The sequence below is a fragment of the Trichechus manatus genome, unplaced genomic scaffold (assembly GCF_000243295.1).
Source record: "Trichechus manatus latirostris isolate Lorelei unplaced genomic scaffold, TriManLat1.0 scaffold00020, whole genome shotgun sequence".
Classification (NCBI taxonomy): Eukaryota; Metazoa; Chordata; class Mammalia; order Sirenia; family Trichechidae; genus Trichechus; species Trichechus manatus.
In genome coordinates this window covers 6340202-6358183 of record NW_004443956.1, presented here as the reverse complement: position 1 = coordinate 6358183, position 17982 = coordinate 6340202, and the positions used below count along the sequence as shown (strand labels likewise).

The following is a 17982-nucleotide window of genomic DNA, read 5'->3' as shown; positions in this document are numbered from 1 at the left end:
AAGTGAGAATAACAGCACAATTGGAAGAGCGTAGTAAATGTCACTGAACTGTGCATGTAGAAATTTTTGAAATGGTGTACCTCTGGCTATGTGTATTTTCACCAAAAAAAAAAAAAGATTGAGAAGTTAGAGGGTTGATATGTTGTGGGGTTGTTAACCAATGTCATAAAACAATGTGTACTACTGTTACATGAGAAACTATTTGTTCTGTAAGCCTTCACCTGAAGTACAATAAAAAAAAAAAAGAGAAGACCCTCAATGAGATGGACTGACACAGTGACAGCAACAATGAGCTCAAACACAGCAACGATTCTGAGGATGGCGCAGGACCGGGCAGTGTTCTGTCGTACATGGGGTCACTATGAGTCAGAACCGACAGCACCTAACAATAACAACAACAACACCACTCTCTCTACAAGTGTTGATCTACTGCATTAACTGAAGGTAATTTCACAGCACAATGCTCAGGCCTGCAAACCAAGAGCCACCAATGGGTTTGAAACAATTTATGATATCCGGCCTCCTTCCACATGTATTAGCATTTACCTGGTTTCTTTAACATATACTTTGTTTTTCCAAAACCACAAACATAGTTGCTGGAATTTCATGTGGAAGTGCTTAAGGGGCTGAAAGTTAACACCTTTGTGAGCCATGCAGCCTCACGGTGGCTGTTAAACAAAAGCCTCTTTGTCAAGGCTTTCTTGAAATGTTTTCTTAACATGTTCCAAGTAGTTTTAGGCAGGGAACTAAAGTAAACAAGATGTTACCATGATAAAAACACTTGTGAAAACATTACTGAGCGCACTTAGTAGTTTCTTTCACATAAAACTCTTCACAGTTTTGAAAAGTAAAATTCACAGGGAAAAAAAAGGCAAATTACCAATGAAATACCCTCTACTGTCTACAGCCCTCCAACTTTCTGAAAGGGCCGAAGTTCCATCCCTGGGCATTTTCTTTCAACATTTCTCTCCTTGTCTTCTATGAGAACATATATAAAATTTACTCTTGCTTTAATAACTAATACACATCTGACTGACATGCAAAGGAATTTTTGTTTTGCATAGTGCTTTTTTTTCTCTATGAGAAACAACACTCACCCTCTGACCAAAAACAAACCATCTTCTCAAATGGCAAGGATATAAATTATACTTTCTTTAGGTGTTATGGAGCCCTGGTGGTGCAGTGATTAAAGCACTCAGCTGCCAACCAAAAGGTCTGTGGTTCAAACCCACCAGCTGCTCCTCAAGAAAAAGATGTGGCAGTCTGCTTCCGTAAAGATTTCAGCCTAGGAAACCCTGTGGGGCAGTTCTATGTCCTACAGAGTCACTATGAGTCGGAATCCACTGGATGGTAATGAGTGTTTTCTTTTTTTTGGTTCGATGTTATACAATAGACCACCTAAAAAAAACCTAGGGGAAATGGAAATTTTTTTTCCCCAAGCCCGTAAGAGTACCTGGTATGTGTGAAACCATGGGTCTGCGTCTGATTTTACATTCTAAGTTAAAGACAGGAAAATGTGGTCATGATTTAACCTTCAAATCCACGCCCTACCCCGCCAAAGAATTGTCTGAGCCTTTTTTTTTTTTAAAGAAAAAGCGAAGGATTATAAATCCATGCTTTTACTGATGAAGACTGTGCCCTCGACCTGGTTTGAAAATAAAAAAATAAAAATAAAAATAAACCTGACCCAAGTTGGAAGAGGACAGAAGAACACAGGCTGGCTTCACCTATCTGGATGATACTGGGCTTGTTTTTGTTTTTCTGTTATCAGAGGATTCCAAGCAATGCAGGGCTTGGTGATTTCATTAGAGTTAGCATGAGCACCTGCTGGTATCAGTTAGCACCAACAAATACAAGAGTCACATGACAACTCATGGTTGATAGATTACAAAAAAAAAAATCAACACTAAAATGGCAACTTGTTTTGAGAAGAAACAGGGAAACAAATGCGTACAATAGGACGGGTATCTGCTGATTCTGATAAAGCTCCCCTCTGCTGGCTGTGAGAGAAAGACAACAGGATGCTTATTTGTACAGTATTTATCTTCGAAATCAAGGGCCCCGTGGTATACCTCACCTTGGGAACAAACACTGCACAGTGATCACAGAGAAGTGTCAAAGCTCTCGTTTTGATTTACCAACAGTTATGATATTTCTTCCTCAGGAGTGGAAAAATCATCTGCCTCATTTTGAGACCTTTTCTTCCCTTTTCTCAGTCGCTCTCTGCTAACAGTGGCACTTTATTATTGTCGGATGGGATTTTTATCCTGAATACCAACCTTAGCCTAAGAGGTACATCTTACCAGCTTGAGGAATTGAAGACTGGAAGAGTTACCAGGCAAAGTCCCTCCCCTGACCCACCATAATGAACACTAAGAGCCAGGTGCAAGACTCCAAGCTCAATTAAGAATAAAGACTGCAGCTGGTGAATGATACCATAGGACATCCCCAGGGACACAGAAAACCACTAACCACTTGCCTTCCAATAGATTCTGACTCATGACGACCCCATGTGTGTCAGAGTAGAACTGTGTTCCACGCGGTTTTCAATGGCTGCTGTTTTGGAAGTAGATTGCCAGGCCCTTCTTCTGTGGTGCCTCTGGGTAGACTTGAACTTACAACCTTTCGGTTAGCAGCTAAGCATGTTAACTGCTTGCACCACCCAAAGATGTGGGTATTTCCCCAAAATATGAATAAACCTGAGGTCTCTGGGAATCGAAGCAAAAATAACCCAGGATAGCAATGCCTAGTGACTGCAAAAATGTTTCTTGGCTAAAAAAATATGGTGACACCAAAAATTACCCTAGGTGAGAGGTCAGTAAACTGGGGTCCAAGGTCATGGCCATGCCCATTTCTGTAGCATGGTCTATGGCTGCTTTTGTGTTCCAATGACAGAGCTGAGTAGTTGTGATTGAGTCAGTAAGGCCTGCAAAGCCTAAAATATTTACCATCTGGCCCTTTACAGGAAACCCTGGTGGTGCAGCGGTTAAGAGTTCGGCTGCTAACCAAAAGGTCGGCAGTTCGAATCCACCAGCCACTCCTTGGAAACCCTATGGGGCAGTTCGACTCTGTTCTATACCATCACTATGAGTCAGAATTGACTTGACGGCAATGGGTTTGGTTTTTTTGGTTTGGCCCTTTACAGAAAAAGTCTGGGGCCCCCTGCCCTAAGTCACATTTGATTGAGCAGACTTTTGCCAGAAATTTATGGTTTAAAAATTATATTAAAGAACAATCTCTTCTGAAAGATCAAAGCTTTGCTTAGGCGCAATCCCTTCCCCTAGGTAAATTCTGGAAATTTTGGATATTCAAAACTGTCCCTCTTTTTAAAGTATACTTAAGTAGATTAGAAAAGAAACACTAATAATTTTAGTAAGTGCCTAGTATGGGCTAGGCACTTCATGTGCTGTACTTTTTTAATTCTAACAACCTTAAGAGGTAGTTATTATTAGTACCCCATATTACAGCTGGTGATACTGAGGCTCGGAGAAGCTACGTAGCACCTGAAACGTGCTGCAAAAAACACACTAATGGTGAGTGGCTTCCTGACCCAATCTGCCTTCCTCTAAAGTTCTTTTTATACCTCACTGCCTTAAGTAGACAGCAAACAGTTAATAAAATACACTGACTCTGGCCAGGTAGAATAGTGCAGTAGTTAAGAACAAGTACTCCGAAACCAGACCATCTGGGTTTGGGCCCTGGCTCCACCTCTATATGCTATGTGACCCTGGCTAACTCACTTAACCTCTCTGTGCCTTGTGTCCTTATCTACATGGTGAGAGTAACACTACAAGATTATCAGTATAAGGTTGTTCTGAGGATTCAATGAGTTAATATATGTAAAGCACTTGGAACAGTCCCTGGCATTCGGCTCAGGGCTGTTAAAATATAACATACAAGGGAGTGTGGGATTAGGGGATTACAAAATAGGTGGAAAAAAATCTATAAAGCAACACCTAAATCAAGGTCAAAGCACTGCTACATTCTGTTGAGTAAGAATGCCACGGAGAATCCAAGCACTACTGTTTATCGATTTACTTAAACCATCAAGAAAACATCTTTATTGGGGGATGACTGAAGAGAAGAGTGGACCCAGGAAAGAGATAGTTTCAGTGTCTGGCAATTAGAGAAGAAACACTTGAAACATTACTTCTGGATGACAATGACCCCAAGATGCCACTGTTCAAAGAGGCCACATAGTTGTTGTTTCAGCCACAAAAAAGTAGCTTCTCCATCCAGTTCAATGGAAAACAAAGTTGGTTTCATTAAAGTCAATTATTTCATTTCTCTTTCGACTGTGCAGAGATACAGAAAATATGAATATGCAAGATGACTAACTTATTTTCCACTACATTAGACAAGGCCCTGAAACTTGAAGACAACTATGAATTTCCAGTAGCTACAACCACTCTAGAGAGGAAAATAAAATTCTGAATTTGTCATATACAGACCAATAAATGCATACAACTCAGAAAAGTGAGTATTTTCTTACTTAGCACTCACTCTCCCTTTCTCTGATAACAATGCTCATTTTTACTTTCTAGAGCCAAGTTTCTCATCCCTAGCCCCTATGTGGTTCATGTGTGGTGAACATTTCCCTCTGCTCTGGAGATGGGCATGTGATGCAAGCCTGGCTACATCATCGTGATTGGCTCAAAGCTAGACCACATGACTCATTCTGGGTTAATGAGAGTCTGCCCAGGACATTTCCCAGAACTACTGGGAAAGAGATGCAACTCTGAGATTGTTACACCAGTGGCACGTAAGTCTGTCCTCCTCCAGTTCTAATGGTAAAGCCCAAGAATGAACCCAACCCAGAGGAAAATACAGCTAAGAGACAAAGATTCAATACTCAATGAACTTGTCTAAGTATCTAGACCTAGCCGCGCCTGAAGCTAGCTGCACCACTGGATATCCTAGTAACAGGAGCCAGTATCACCTCCCAACTATTTTTTCTTTTGCTTAAGCCAATTTAAGTTGGGTTTCTATATCTGGGAAATACAAGTCAATAAATAAGTACTAGGAAATAACCAAGCAACAGTGGCAGGTCTGTAGTGGGCATTCAAATTCCACTGAGCGAACATGACTGAGACTGAGAACGTGTCATGTCATGTGCAAACCACAATAAATAACTGATAGGTGGTTTCCTATCCAAGAGCCAGACACCTCATATTCTTAGAACAGATGTTATGTTTCTTACAGGCATCAACTCTAGGTCTCAATTCTAATAATCTTTTAAAAACAGATTATTTTCTTTAGTACTACAAGTGGTTTGAAATTTTGCTCTGTCCTTGCTGAGATATACTTACCCCACCAAAAAAAAATATATATACATATATGTATATACATATATATACGCGTATGGATTATCTCTCTCCCTATCTCTCTCTCTCTTACCTATCAGCCCACATAATAAACTGATCTATGAATTGAGATTACGGTAGAATACTTTAGTCATTCAAAAGCCTGAATTAACAAAATGGATCAAATTAGCCTTTTTCGTTCAGTCTCTAAAACGGACACATTATAGACAGTGTTGATAGCAACTTTACAGGACTAGGGACTTTACAAAAGTAACCCATATTTACAGATGTTCATTGGCCAGTCTACATGTGAGGGAATGGGCACTGTGATATTTATCAAACCCAGCACTGGTGCAGAAGGTGAAATCAGAACTTAAAAGTGATTTCCGCCAAGTTTTTTTTTTCTCTCATTATATAAATACGATCAGGAAATAACAAAACCAAGATTCTATAATGAGTGATTTATAAAGAGAAAATGTGAATTACTAATCTGAATCAGGTAATCAAAAGGACTGTTGCATAAACAAAATAAAATAAAATCACTGTGCTTGATTGTTGTTATTTAAAAACCATTTTAGACATCTCCTTTAAAACAATCTTCAGTATTTGTTTTCAATGATCATATAATGCTTGAAGTAAAATACTGAAGCTAGAAAGCTATGAAATAGATTCAGAGGCTTCCATTCATTAATCAGAAAGCTATATTTACTACAATCATTTGCAGATAACACTAGACACATCCCTAAGGGTTGCTTTATTACAATATTTGTATCCAGGTCCATAAAGAAATAAGAGTTTGTTCTAACAATATAAAGACCACACACAACCAGAGACCTGCACATAAATCAGCCCACCTCTGCTCTCTTGGGGCTTGAAGGAGACAAAAGCCAGGGGGAGAAGGTCCCTCGCCTCTACTCTGTAAACCAACAGGCATCTAGATATACAGAAGCTGTACACATGCATGTGTTTGATTATTACATAGGCTTTACATACATACAGACATATATATGTTATATATATGTAAAATATAATGAAATATTACATTGAATCCATAGGTCAATGATTCAGTATTATGACTATATTTACGTGACGTCAAAAATACACGGCAGTTTAATCTGATTTTTTTTTAACTGACAAGGCACCATAGGTAAGGGAAATGTTGAGATGCAGCACAAAGGCATTTGGGTCCAACTATGAGAAGACGAACATATTTATCTACAGGGATACTGTTTCAATGTTACAGATCCCAGTGGGATAACCTAAGTTCTAGTCATACTTTAACTAACTGTAGAAATTAAATTGAACTCCATTCTCCCTATAAGGACAAGAATTTGAACAAGTCAATACCAGTACAAAAAGAAAAGAATCAATGTGTCTTGCATTTCTTCTGTTTATAACGTTACCTGTATAACAACAAAGGGGCCCAATCCCCCAAGATGCAATGGGCCAGTAACTGTTACAAAATCAGACATCAACTTTATAGAGTTAGTATGTCTTTGATTTCAGACAAAGAAACAGATATAAAGTAAAAACTAAATTATTACAAGTTTAACACTGGGAAAAAAATTTTTTTTAAATCACTACCAGTCTAAAACTACGGGTAACTCCATGCTCTTTCTAAGCGTACGGAATCTGCCTTGGGATTTAAGTCTTTCTCTCTGAACAATATGACCCTCAATAGATTTTGTTGCTATCACACTGTGCTCAACCTTGTGATTTAGAGTCCACTCTCAAAAAGATGTAAACCCCTCCATCAAAAAGGCATTTTATGAGCAAAAGCATGAACGGTGGGAGGTGATGTCTACATAAGAAAAGCAAACAGACACCACTCTTACTTTAGAAATGATGGGAAATCTTCACACACTGCTTCACAGCCTGGCCACTTGCACACACCATGTCCATAGAGAGGATGGCTATGCGGGTGCTCCTCGTGGGACAAACTGAAAGAAAAAAACACAGAAGACAAGAGGATGAATTTGCTGCCAAAAACCATCCCACCAGGCAAGGACATAACAGGCAACCGAAGCCCACACGGCCAAATGTGGACACCAACGAATCTGAGATCTTTTCACATGGAATTCACTAATTAATTCTGCATTGTCATTTAAGAGCAAGACTTAAACTGTACCAAAATGTGCAGAGCCAGATGCTAGAGTGGACAGCAACATACAAAAAGGGTTTGACAGGTTTTTGTGAGATGCAAAGCGCTCTACTTGGACTGCGACAGATTTCTTTAAAAAGCTAGAATTTATCATTTAATCTACACGATGAAAAAATATACAATCTGTACTTGATTTTGAGATTTTTCTTGCTATACTGTCTACCCAGAATATTGGGTTTTTGTTTTCCTCTTCCCTTTCCCTGGAAACTGCTTTCATATTACCAACTGATATATTATTAATCTTTTCACAAGTTCATTTTATTCAGCAAAGAACAGTACAATCAAATAATTTAGGAAGAAAGCTAATAGTGGTAGGAAGATGATATTCCTAGAATTATTGATGTCAAAAGTGAGGGAACACTTGCGTATGAGCACGAAGGGGTTAACCGTCCAGTGGGACTCCAATCAATACGAAAGGATCTGGCCACACAGGTCCAGGTCAGGGGATGCTTTGACCGCGCCATGTGGTGTTTGTGGAAATGCTGTGTGTGCTGCACTCACCGATGGACCATATTCTCAAATATTTTCTCTATTAGATTTCCACATCCAGGCTTCTTGCAGACAAATTATTTTTACAGTCGTTTCCATAACCTTAGATTCCATCAAATAGAAACGTAAAACTAACATTCAGAGTTCTGTTTTGTACTCAGGCACATTCCCTTCATGGGCAGGGCGATTTTGTAACTTACTCCACCACTGGCTCTGCCTGACTGTGAACTTCAAGCACAGTAAACTACGAACCCTTGCACGCACACACACACGAAACATGTATTCTGTATTACCATCAGGATGTTAATTCATATATTTTATAGACTCAATTTATAAAGCATACATATATGTACGAATGCCACTTGCCCCGACTTACAGTTCATCCACAGTGAGCATATTACGAACACATAAACTAAAGCGCATTAGCAGTAAACACACATACACACAGAACGACACCTTATCAGAGACCATTAGGTTTCCCTACAGCTTTTGAATGACTTTCAAAAATCTGGTATAATTTGAAGACAATCATAAGCTATTCTGTCCAAAAATAAGAAAATAAATCTGAGAACCACCACCAAAGTTACAGACAACCAGTTTGTGGAGGCCCTGAAAGACGCCCCTCATACAAGAAAAGAACGGCATGAGAACTAAGGTGCCTTTAGTGAGATTTATAAAACCTACAGAAAGGGATACTCTCTAAGCAGTTAAGAGGGTAGAATTCCACTGGACCCAAGGAAAAAAACTGTACTACCTGTCCAGTTCAATCTCAATTTTTTTAAATGAATAAAATAGATATACTACAAAAACAGAATTTTCTAGATTACTGAGAATATTAGAAACTAGAGGCCTTCAACAGCACTGGAATTCCCAGATATTCTGGGAGGGAACAAAATCATTTTAGAAGAAACCTATTTCTATCATTAGCTTAAAAAAGAACAGAGATGAAGGAAACCTAACCATAATATTATTGCCTTTAACAATTTTATTAAGATTAAACTGATTTCATTATTTAAAAAAAGTTAACGTGTATTTGTTGTAGAAAACTTAGAAAATATAGAAAAGAAACACAATTTCCATAATTCTACCACCCAGAACTTTGTATATTATATACACACACACACACACTTTTGACAAGTTAGGGATACTGTTGCAAGTTTTTACTGTGCAATTGATAACTTTTGAACGCTATGAAGATCTGTATCATTCCTTTATACTTAACATAATTTTGTAAAAAGTTTCTCATGTTATCAACCAGTCTTCAAAAATCTTACTTACTGATGGGTAATGGTCCATTATGTACAGTTTTAGCCTTAGTTATACATGCCAAAATTTACTGAACAATTCCTCTATTTTGAACATTATTATTTCCTTCACGTATCCTGTATTTATAAATAATGTTATAAAATTTACCAGCCAAATATCCTAATACAATAACAACTGACGTCTATGAGTATTAAGTTTTAAAATTCACTATGAATATTCTATCAAGCTGCTCTCAAGGAATGCTATATGACAAATTCCTAGCCCTCATACGTTATTTTGTGTGATTATTTAATTTGGGAACCAGGAGCCTCACCTACTTAGTCAGGATACAAAATTAAGAACCGCAAATGCTTATTACACCGTGCTACCTGGGTTAAGCAAGAGTGTTTTAAATAATAATAATACAAAAGAAAACAAAATAATATGCATTCAGGAGAAGAAGGTACAACTGGAAATTAAATTTACATCATTTAACACGATGTTTGCTGCCTGCCTCATTTTTTTTGGTTAACTTGTTTAACTGTGTAAGATCCAAGGCCTGAACAGAAAACTACTCTCCTCTAAGAATTCATTTTTAGTTCAACTAAGTGTCACTGTTTCGAAGGAAGGACAGATGAGAGCTCACTCAGGCCTGAGAATGACAACCAGTCACACCCAACTCTAAAGAAACTCACAGGCAAGTACACATTTACACATTCAGAAGACCGCTTGAAAATATGCCTCAATTAAAGCAAGACTTTTTGTTCTGAAAAGTAAGATCATATGCTCTTATACACAAAAGGTTCAGATAATACTGACTTGGCTACTGAAAAAGTACTACACTCCCCTCCCCACCCCACCCCATCCCACACTTAATAATGCCACCCTAGGGATCACTGCTAACATTCTGACAGATTACTGCTCTGCACTGTTTTCTAATGCATTGCAATTTACAAAAATGGAAACATACTATTGTCACATTTAATGTGTAACTGGATATTAAAGACGTGTACATACAGACACACAAACAAACACAATTGTGTGAAATAAACTCTTTGGCTTTGAAAGAAAAGAAACTAGGTTGATAGTGGTGTGTCTTTGAAGTTTTTACTCTGTGCATCGTTGGCATTTTTTACTGCGCAATTGATAACTTGTGAAACATATACATATAAATCAGGTAGGGGAAAAAGTCAAGTGCTACGGAAGGCTCGGTTTTCAGACTGCCATTAGCTCTGAGAGTGGCTGAGCAAATGCCACACCCCAACGGCACGTGTGGCCAATTCTCACTCTGACTTTTCCGTTGTCCTGTATGAGACAACACCCGACAACACTAGCATGCCTCTGAACAGGAGCTTTTCTGTTTCCTCAGAAAAGTGGAACAAGTATCTATATTCTCACCGCCTTTTGGGATTTGCCAAAAGGGACAAGAAGGGAAATAAACGAATAAAAGGATGTTGCTGTCATTGTTGTTAGTTGCTGTCGACTTGGTCCCCAACTCATGGCAACCCCACGCACAATGGAATAAAATGCTGCCTGGTCTTGCATCATCCCCATGATCGGTTGCAGACTGGACCATTGTGATCCATAGGGTTTTCATCAGCTGATTTTCAGAAGTAGATCACCAGGCCTTTCTTCCTAGTCTGTTTTAGTCTGGAAGCTCCATTGAAACCTGTTCAGCATCATAAAGCATTGCAAGCCTCCACTGACAGACGAGTGGTGGCTGCGCATGAGATACATTGTCTGGGAATCAAACCCAGGTGTCCTGCATGGAAGGTGAGAATTCTACCACTAAATCACCAATACTGTATTGAATTAACTTAGAATTATGTTCACAGGATGAAACACATTGGAAAAATGATGACTTGAGCATCTGATGTTCAGATAAAGCCCATGAGCCTAATCATTTAAATACATGGTTCAAGGACAGCTCACCAATGTGGAAAGTGTGACCTCTGAAAAGCTGCCAAGGTCACTGAGGAATGAAGATGTGGCTGGCTTGCAGAGGATTTAAACATATTTGTCCCAAAATTAAACTTCTAAATAAAAAGTCTTTTTTCCCTCCTCCGTTTGTTTTGTTTTGTTTTGTTTTTTACTATAAACTTCCAGGTAGAATATTACTAGGGGCAGGGATATGTTTTAATTATCTCAGAATACTCAGTGCCTCACACCAAATATGATGCCTAATAAATGTTAGGTGGATTCATGAATGGATAGACATTAAATAATTATATTGTCCTATTTAACTTCTATGTTAGATATACACTTAATTGGTGTATGCCTTTTGTTTTTAATTCACATAGGTAAAGACGAAAATGACGCCAATCTACATGCCCAAAAGGTGTTATGGTACTTTCTACTACTTAATTTTTTTCCAAATATATGAAAAGCAATAATATGCAATCAAGAAAAGCCAGCTGATTTAAGTTTCTCTTGACAGTCCTTGATATGTATAAATTAAATATAACTTTAACACAAGAAAGGTGATAGCATTTGATTAAAAAAGAACCAATTTGCCATGAAAAATATAATTACGTATAAAATGTAATAATTCCTGACATTGCATGATACTAAATATAGTATATACTCAGAATGGTGTACTGGTATCATTCTGGATGACATTTAATTTTTTTGTTGTTGTTGTTCTATTTACTAGTTCTGTCTATATCTACATATACCAGCCACATTGAGATTGGAGAAACCCCTGAATCTATTGCCTGAAAACAACTTTTAAGCCTTGAACTGAAACTATCCCATGAAGTCACCTTTAAACTAAACAATAATTAAGCTCCTTTAATAAAGAATGTTCACCTTGAATATTATGCTGTTTTAAAGAATTACCTACATGTGATTAAAGGGACAACTCACTCTAAAACACAGATGAGAGCTTTAAGGAGCAGAGAGTCTAAGTTAACTATAGTGGTGAAAACATGGACAAGGATAAGGAGAATGGTGGCACAATGTGAAGTATGTAACCACTGTCAATGAACCACAGATGTAAAAATTGGTGAATGACGATATGTTTTGTTTTTATGTTCACACACATACAAATTTATAATAAAAAAAGCATACCAGCCCAGAAGCCTTAATTTCCACATTGACCTCACCTTCCAGAAGGCTTTTTATGACGGTTATGGTTCCTTGTTGGTGACTCTTCACTATCACATTCCCAAGTTCACTACTTGACCAGAATGTGAAACTAGAATCACTAAATTTACCTGCTAAAACTGAGGACAACTTCTCAAGTTTTCAGTCTGTACTCTTTAGTGGTCCTTGAACTACTAGCCATACAGCCTAATTTTCCCAGTGGTAACCAAGGGAAAGGAGAGGACGTGGCTATACCCCAAGACATTTCCTGCCAACCTCTCCTTTGACCGGAGTGCGCATACTCGACTTTCCCTGTGCACGATCCAACTTCTCATTCTGTCTCGAAGTCTCCCCTTAATCTGTGTTTTCCCTCGTCCAAAATCTGACTCTCTTTTTCTTCCTCTTTCAATTTTTAACTCATCTGTAGTAAAAGACTACATTAATGTCCGTTCGGATTTTCCCTCTCCCCGCACCCCTCCAAAAAAAAATCATGCCAAAATAATAAATTGTGTTTTATGCCACTGGAAAATGTTGTTTGAGAAATTAAATTATAAAAGGCTATGCTGGTTGTTCTTCAATCACTGAAAATTGTGGAAATTATTTTTCTTTTTTCTAACATTATGAGATAAAATTAAAAATTGCATTGATTAAAGGGAGGGCTGCACAGTCAATTACTGTAATTGTTGTCAATAAGTTGTACGTCTGTAAAAAGTTGAATTAGCAAAAACAAACAAACAAACATTAGACAGGAATAGTTTGGTGATTCCTCAAGAAGTTAAACATAGAATTACTATACAACCCAGCAATTCTGCTCCTAGGTTTATACCCAAAAGACTTGAAACCAGAGACTCAAACGGATACAACACCACCAATGTTCACTGCAGCATTATTCACAATAGCCAAAAGGTAGAAACAAGCCAAGAGTCCATCAACAAATGAATGGAAAAATACAATGTGGTATATACACACAATAGAATACTATACAGCCATAAAGAGAAATGAAATTCTGCTATATTCTGTAACATGGATGAACCTTGAAAACATTACGCTAAGTGAAATAAGTCAGTCAAAAAGGACAAACATTATATGATCCAACTTTTTATACGAAATATCTAGAATAGGCAAATGTATACAGACAAAAGTTCATTAGTGGTTACTAAGAGCAGGGGGGAGGGGGAGTCATTGCTTAGGGCGCACTGAGTTTCTGTTAAGGGTGATGAAAAAATCTGGAAACGGACAGTGGTGATGGTTGTACAATATAGTGAATGTAATTAATACCACTGAATTGTACATGCAGAAAATACTGAAATGGCAAATGTTTTCTTAAACATATAATTTTACCACAATAAAACTAACATTAAGCAAACATCTTCACAAACAGAGATTCTTCAATAAATTCTAAAAAAAAAAATAATAATAATATATCACACAATTTACCCATTTAAAGTGTTTAATGCCATGGTTTTTGGTCAATTCACAGATTGTACAACCATCACCAGAATTTAATTTTAGAACATCTTCATCACCCCCAAAGCAAACCTCACACTCACTAGCAGTCACTTCCCATTTTCCTCCCACCCCCAGCCCCTGGTAACCACTAACCTACTTTCTGTCTCTAAAGACGTATCTATTCTGGACTTGCCATATAAATGGAATCATACAGGATGTGGCCTCTTGTGACTGGCTTCTTTCACTTAGTATAATGTTTTCAAGGTTCATTCGTATGGTAATATGTGTCAGTACTTCATTCTTTTTTATTGCCAAATAATATTACAGCGAATGTATATACTACATTTTACTTATTCATTCATCAGTTGATGGACATTTGGGTTGTTTCTGCTTATTGGCTATTATGAATAATCATGCTATGCACATTTTCTGTGGACCTATGTTTTCAATGCTCTTGGGAATATACCTAGGAGGAGAACTGATGGGTCCCAGGAGCCCTGGTGGCACGATGGTTAACCAAAAGATCAGCAGCTTGAATCCACCAGCCGCTCCTTGGATACCTTATGAGGCAGTTGTACTCTGTCCTATAGGGTTGCTATGAGTCGGAATCAACTTGACGACAACGAGTTTGTTTTTTGTATAGTATCTTAGGAGCCCTGGTGGCTTAGTGGTTAAGAGCTCAGCTATTAACCAAAAGGTCAGCAGTCTGAATCCACCAGCCACTCCCTGGAAACCCTATGGGGCAGTTCTACTGTTCTCTAGGGTCGTTATACGTCAGAATTGACTCGATAGCAATGCAGGTTTTTGGTTTTTTGGTTTCGGATAGTATCTTATGTGTAATATTTTGAGGAACTGCCAGACTGTTTTCCAAAGCAGCTGCACAATTTTATATTCTTCCCACCAACAACATATGAGAGTTCCACTGTCCTACTAATACTTGTTATTGTCTGGTGTTTTGATTTCTGCCATCCCAGTGATGTGAAGTGGTACCTTACTGTGCTTTTGATTTGCATTTCCTTAATGACTAATGATCCTGAGCATCTTTGCATGCACTTATTCACCATTTGTACATCTTCCTTGGAGAAATGTCTATTCATATGCTTTTCTCATTTTTAAATTGTGTTGTCTCCTTATTTGTAATTGTTCCTCATATACTCTGGATAAAAAAATCCACTGCTGTTGAGTAGATGCCAACTCATGGTGACCCTGTAGGACAGAGGAGAACTGCCCCATAGGGTTTCCAAGGCTGTAATCTTCATAGAAGCACACTACCACATCTTTCTCCCATGGAGTTGGCTGGTGGGTTCGAACTATTGCCTTTCAGTTAGCAGCTGAGCACTTAACGACTGCACCACTAGGACTCGTTATATGCTGCACACGACCCTTATGAGATACATGTTCTGCAAATATTTTCTCCCATTCTGTGTGTTATCTTTTCCCTTTCTTGATAGAACCCTTTGAGGCACAAAAGTTTTTAATTTTGATCAAATCCAGTTTATGTATTTATTTATTTATCACGTGTGCTCTTGGTGCCATATATAAGAAACTATTGCCTAATCCAAGGCAATGCAGACATATTCCTATGTTTTTTTAAACATTTTATAGCTTTAGCTCTTACATTTAAGTCTATGATCTATTCTGAGTTAATTTTCATATATGATGTGAGGTAGGGGTCCAACTCCATTCTTCTCCATGTTGTTCCAGTATCATTTTTTGAATGGACTATTCTATCCCCATTGAATTGTGTTGGCACCCTTGTCAAAAATCAACTGAACATAAATGTAAGGGTTGGGATGTATTTTTTATCTCATTTTACAAGATTTCTTCTTTTTTCCCATCATACTGGTAACGTTCTCAAAAGAATTTATAGTTAAGTTATAAAATAACTTTTGGTTTTTCAATAAAATGTAAAATAATTTGGTAAAATTTTATAGGGGAATAGAAGTAATCTTAAATAAAAATAAAAGCTCGGCAATTGAAACTTTTGAAGAATGAGTGCCTTGGAGCAACTTTGCTTCCAAGATCCTGTTGATTCTTGGTGCATGGAAAAATCTCTGCAGAATGCGTTAATGTGGATCTCTCTGCTTAACGTGTCAATGGAGTATAACTTAACTTTTGATTGAAGGCCAGCACCATTTCTATGCAGAGAGGACAGAGAGCCTAGCTCATGCTGACCTCACTTCTCATTACAGTTGTGCTGGGTAAGTGGGAACCTTGCAAGTCACCCACCTGTCCGCGCCTTCCATTTCCTCATCTAGAAAACTGAAGGGAACCACATAAGATGGCCTGTGTTGCTCCTCCAAGTGGTAAAACCTCCACCCATCTTCTCTCAAGGACATGCAGATGAAACAGGGAGTAGGCACAAATGACTGACCCGTCTTGTTACTGCCAAGATGAATAGAGGGTAGGTATTTAATGAATATTGGATGAAGGAATGAGTATGGTCTATGCCATTCTGTTAGGAGTCATGGTGTCCATACTGTTGCTGTGGAACAGGAAGCTGGTTGCTACTCTCTGTTAATCCACCATCCACCCAATGGAAATACACACACCAAAAAGTACAACTAATCCCCTTTCCTGTCTCCCTTGATTTAGAAGCTGTTCTGCCTCACTTCCTTCCACACTAGTCACCTTCATTCCTACCATGAGGCCTTTCGTTAAGGCAGCCAACAGTAATGGAACTCTGACCCCAAGATAGGCATCCAGGATAATAATGATGAAGACACGTTTGCTGACAAACTACTTCTGTGGCTCCTTATTGGTTAAGTCTCTCTTGGTTTTCTTTCCAATACCTTTGGTCTCCTGTTCAAAAGGGCATGCTTCTTTCTGTCTGCCAAATTAACACTGTCAGCCACAGACTCCTCCCCTCTCAGCCATCAATGCCTGTGATTTTGGCTGGGTGGCAAGAGACTGCTCATTCCCAGCCAAATCATTAATTTATGTGACCTAAAACAATTCCAGATACCTCAGATTTCAAGAAAGCTGGCTCTCTTGATACATAGTTTCAGGACTATCTATTTATTAAGTGTCTTCCACTAAAATGATTGAAACAATGGCAGGTGTCAAGGGAAGCCACTTAGTATATTAATGCTTTTTTTTTTTAAATTTCCTAAGTTCTTTAATGACACCTTAGACAAAAAATGATCCTACTTTCTTCTTTTCTCTCTCATAACTTTTAAGTTCTTATCACATTTCTTTTCCCTCTACTTTGCCAATATCTTAGGCTGCGTTCTCTAGAGAAGCAAAACCAGTAAAGCGTATAAATATATATATAGAGAGATTTATATCAAGGAAATGGCTCACGCAGTTGTAGAGGTTGTAATGTTCCAAGACTGTGGGTCAGGATAGAGGCTTCTTCTGATTCATGCAGCTGTAGGGGCTGGTGAACCCAAGATGGGCAGGTTGGGGAGCAGGGCTCTTGCTCACAAGCTGTGAAGATTGATGAATCCCAAGATGGGCAGGCAAGACCACAGGCAAGCTGCTAGCTCAAGTCCAAAGAACCGGAAGTCAGATGAACAGAAGCCAGCTGCAGGATCCAGAACAAGCAAAAGCCCCAAGCCCTGCCAGGATGTCTGCCCACACTCGATGCAGGCCACATGCCAAAGGAAACCTCCCTTCAACCAACTGGCTACTCAGAGCAGATCCCATCATGGGGGTGGATCCCATATCAAATCTCAATAGGGAAGTGACCACAACATCACACAACTGCCAACACACTGAGAATCATAGCCCAGCCAAGCTGACACACACTCTTATTTCCCAAGGCCAAACACAGCATTACTCATGTGGCAGGATTCAAACCTAATTCTGATCCAAAAGCCCATGTTCCTTCCTAAACAACAACCTTTCCAAAGTCACACAGTAATATGGCTGTTAACTTTGTCTCCAAAGTCAATACAAGTCACTTTGTTCAAAGTCAAAGGAACTCTTAATTTATAAGTCTCCACAAAGTAGACAAAGACATGTGAAGCCCTATATTGGTAAACATACCACCTGATCAGTTACACAAACTGAACACTGTTTCCACTGTGAAGACAAAGCACTGACCATACATTCTCAAATCTGCCTAGTCTTGAACCCATAAATGATGTGGTTTAGCATGGGAAGGGCCAACATGCAGACAAGCCAGCAGGATGTGTGTATGGAGAGGAACATGGCACCCAAATCACTGGGTGTCTTAGAATTAGTTCACTAGAGAAGCAAAACAACTGTGTGTGGGAGAGAGAGATTTATATCAAGGAAATGGCTCAT

At 38.6% G+C, this 17982-nt stretch overlaps 1 protein-coding gene across 13 annotated transcripts in view; it reads right to left on the bottom strand.

Moving 5' to 3' along the window:
- The window catches only part of FOXP1 (forkhead box P1), a 686938-nt gene that overhangs the window by 49875 nt on the left and 619081 nt on the right, over nt 1-17982 (bottom strand). For all 13 annotated transcript variants that reach the window (XM_023727893.1, XM_023727898.1, XM_023727897.1 and 10 more), the window contains one exon: nt 7139-7243. In XM_023727893.1, the coding sequence (XP_023583661.1) occupies nt 7139-7243 (105 nt within the window). The remainder of the gene's footprint in view (nt 1-7138; nt 7244-17982) is intronic.